At 40.7% G+C, this 3,488-nt stretch overlaps 1 protein-coding gene across 1 annotated transcript in view; it reads right to left on the bottom strand.

Annotated features, from left to right (window-relative positions):
• The window catches only part of SPATA18 (spermatogenesis associated 18), a 23,591-nt gene that overhangs the window by 12,141 nt on the left and 7,962 nt on the right, over positions 1-3,488 (bottom strand). The window contains exons 2-3 of the mRNA XM_018575784.1: positions 2,002-2,107; positions 1,525-1,640 (exon numbers count right to left, since the gene is read on the bottom strand). Of these exons, the coding sequence (XP_018431286.1) occupies positions 1,525-1,640; positions 2,002-2,107 (222 nt within the window). The remainder of the gene's footprint in view (positions 1-1,524; positions 1,641-2,001; positions 2,108-3,488) is intronic.

Below are 3,488 nucleotides of genomic sequence, written 5' to 3'. Positions count from 1 at the left end.
TTGCAGAGAGATCAGCGTCCCTGGTTACCAGCTAACCAGGGACACTGATCTCCAGACAGCAAACTCTCCCAGGCGCTCTGGGAGTCTCCCGCTCCCGGCCGTCCAGGAGAGAAACACTGCTTTTTCTTTTTTCTTTTCTTTATTCTGACACGGAGCAGTGTCAGAATAGTAAAAAAAAAATAATAATTTTTGACCATAGGATTGCATTGCTAGATTCGTATTGGCTATTGCAATTTGAATAGACAATAGTAAACTAGCATTGCACCCGCCCTCTGCTGATGGACCTGATGGAGAACTGCAGCAGAGGGCGGGTGCAATGCTAGTTTACTATTGGCTATTGCAAATTGAAATAACCAATAGGAATCTAGCAATGCAATCCTATGGGCAACAATATATATATATTTTTTTTTCTATTCTGACACGGCTCCATGTCAGAATAAAGCAAAAAAAAAGAAACAGCAGTGTTTCTCCCCTGGGCGGCCAGGAGCGGGAGACTCCCAGAGCGCCCGGGAGAGTTTTTTTTCTTTTTTTTTGACGGCAGCAGAACCGCGCCGGCCAATAGAGAACTGTTGGGCGGAGCTAGCTGTCATTGCTAGCTCCGCACAATCGTTTTTTTTTTCTGTTCTCCTCGGTCCCCCTGAGGGACCGAGCAGAACAGCCTATTCACTCACTGCTGTTCGGCATCTATAAGAATAGAACGAACAGCAGCGAGTAGCCTTCCGGAGGTTCGGCTTAGCCGATCCAGATCCAGCCGATCCAAATTCAGTCGAACTCCTCCTGCACTTCGGGTCGGCCGAACATGCTGAGCATATTCAGCCAACCCAAAGCCACGTGAAGCCACCCGATGTACGCCTGATTTCAGCCTATATACGGCTATTCACTTCAGCCGTACCAGCCTGAAGTGAATAGCCGAACAGCATTCGGCTCACTTCGCTTTAGGTCAGTGATTCACTCGGCTGCCTACGGCAGCTTAGTGAATAGACCCCAATGTGTTTTGCAGCATTTCCTGCATATGCTTTTGCCTGAAACATTGTAAAAAATAATCGTTGTCTTCTGGCAATATGGTCTGCTACATAAAAAAAGCAATATAAACTTATTCGTAGTGTGTTTTACTGCATTAAAACATACTGAGGAGAATTTATTTTGGATGCTTTGGAATTCGGAAATTCGCATGTGTCTGTCCGAATTTTGGAAAATTTGTCCAAATTTTTATTCGGGACGAAACGAATCATACAGGTCTAGACATGATGACTCTCTGGACCTTAGACTGCCAAAGGGGAGGGGGAGCGAGGTTGAAGGGGCCAGCCAGGATTGTGGTTTGGGTGAGTATATTTCTGCTATTTTAGCTACCTAGGCAAAATGAGCATTTAAACCTTGGAGTGTGGGGAGGCCCTGCTGCAAGGGTTAAGATTTTATTTGCCTGTAGTTCTTCTTTAAGTGTGAATAAGGCCTAAATGAACATAGGTGCATGGTAGCTGTCCTGCCTGTCTATACAAAATCTCATATACTATGATAGCTACATACCTGAAGAAGAGAGAAGCTGCTGTCAGCACACAACCCTGGAGAGGGGCCTGAGAAGCAAGTACCCAGCCATGGCAAGAAGCGACTCTTCAGTGTTTCCACACCTGCATACTGACCTCCTGGAAATGAAGAAATGACATGCCTTCGTATGTAGCTAATATGCCTGATTCTTCTCCATTACTTGCATTTTCTAAAGCTCATTTTTTATTTCTTATACTACTGTATAAAATGCTACTTTGTAAGTAATGTCCAAAAGCTACTTATTTATATATTAATGCAAGTATACTGCAACAAGTGTTCTAACTCGGTAAAAAGTGCTGACGATGTGAAAAGAGCAAAGAGATTTTAGATTACTGCAATCAGTTCAATTAGTGATTGGTAACTCTGGGTTATTGAAGTATTTGGATTGTCATTGTCATCTTCCCATCGTCTTATTGAATAATCAGATTCAATAATATACAATAGCTGAAGGCCTCTTACCTTCCCGGGCTGCTACGTTAAGAATTGTAAAGAGCTGACCCTGAATTTTGGAATTCAACTCAATAAGCTCACAGCACATGTTCAGATTGTGGTCGCATGAATTAATCTGTGAAGATAAAAAACAAAAGACAGATTCTAATGAGTATTAAGATTTACTTAATAGATCAGTGCATATTAAAACCTCAATTTTTTGTACACCAGACATCACATTAAATGATTGAAGTTCTATGCCGCACTCTTTACAGTAATTGTGGCCAACAAAAGGTGGTGCTTGTACCATGCAGAGAAATTACAAGTAGAAGAGAAGTCACCAGCACTCCATTGATGTGAAAAAATAAGCTCAGCTTTATTATAAATGCATCATGTTAGTAAATGATCCAGCATTTTGGAGGCCATGCAGGGTCCCTTCCTCAGGGTAACACTACAGTGGCTACAGTTACCCAGAAGAAGGGACCCTGTGTGGTCCCGAAACGTTGGCTTATTTACTAATGTGATGCATTGTGAATAAATTAGAACTGTTTATTTTTACATCCATTGAGTGCTGGTGACTTCTCTTCTACATAGCACAGTAAATGATTTTGCATTTATAAAAATGTATTGCACGCTTATTAAAAAATATTCTTTATTAAAACCAGATTTTTAAAAACGAGGCTTTTTCAATGTTATTATATATTTAAAACACTCCAGTATGTGTACTGAAAAAACCTACTCAGGGGTATATTTTTAAATGATTTAGTGGGAAATTTGTCCCAAAATTATTTGGGCAACATTTGCACCACATATAAACAACAACATTCATCACGTGGAAATTACATTCTCTGACATTCATCAAAATCTGTTCTTAAGAGAATGGCTTTACTTTAACATTTACCATATTTTTTAAAAAGGGTGAATGTTATATCCGTGCACATTTACCTGACTTTACTTTAGCCTGTTTGTAAATAAGATTTGTCTAGTAGAGCTGTTGAATCATTGCATTTTGTACTGATGATGTAATGAGTTTCTGTGGCGAGTGCTGAACCTGTGCCTCCAATGCCCTGTTTTGAGGGGGGTGTTATCAGAAAATGGGGGTCACCCTCCTAAAGCACCAATGCCCAATGCCATTGAGCACCAGGATCTTCAGCACCCTTGGTTTCTACTAATATGCACCTCCATCCACCAATGTCTAAGAGTGTCCTGCAGTGAGTTCCTCATAAGGTCACTAGCAGCATTTCCTTCACAGAAGAAGCACAACAATGTCCCCCTCTTTTCTCAAAATAACATTTTTAATTATATTGGGACTCTGGGTAGGGCACATGACAGTACATATTTTGGTTTGGAATTTTGTAAAAGGGGCTATGGTCCTTCTCTGAAGAAAATGCAGCTATGGATCAGATGAGGGCTCCACTGTAAGACACACTCAAATGTTGCTGGAACCTGAATTAGTACAAAAATTAGTAAAAATGTGAACATTAAAATCTTTTATTCAACTTTGTGTGTGTGTGTGT

Source organism: Nanorana parkeri, unplaced genomic scaffold (assembly GCF_000935625.1).
Source record: "Nanorana parkeri isolate BGI_ZX_2015 unplaced genomic scaffold, ASM93562v1 scaffold54, whole genome shotgun sequence".
NCBI classification, from domain to species: Eukaryota; Metazoa; Chordata; class Amphibia; order Anura; family Dicroglossidae; genus Nanorana; species Nanorana parkeri.
Note: the sequence above shows the minus strand (reverse complement) of the source record. Positions and strands in the feature narration are given on the sequence as shown.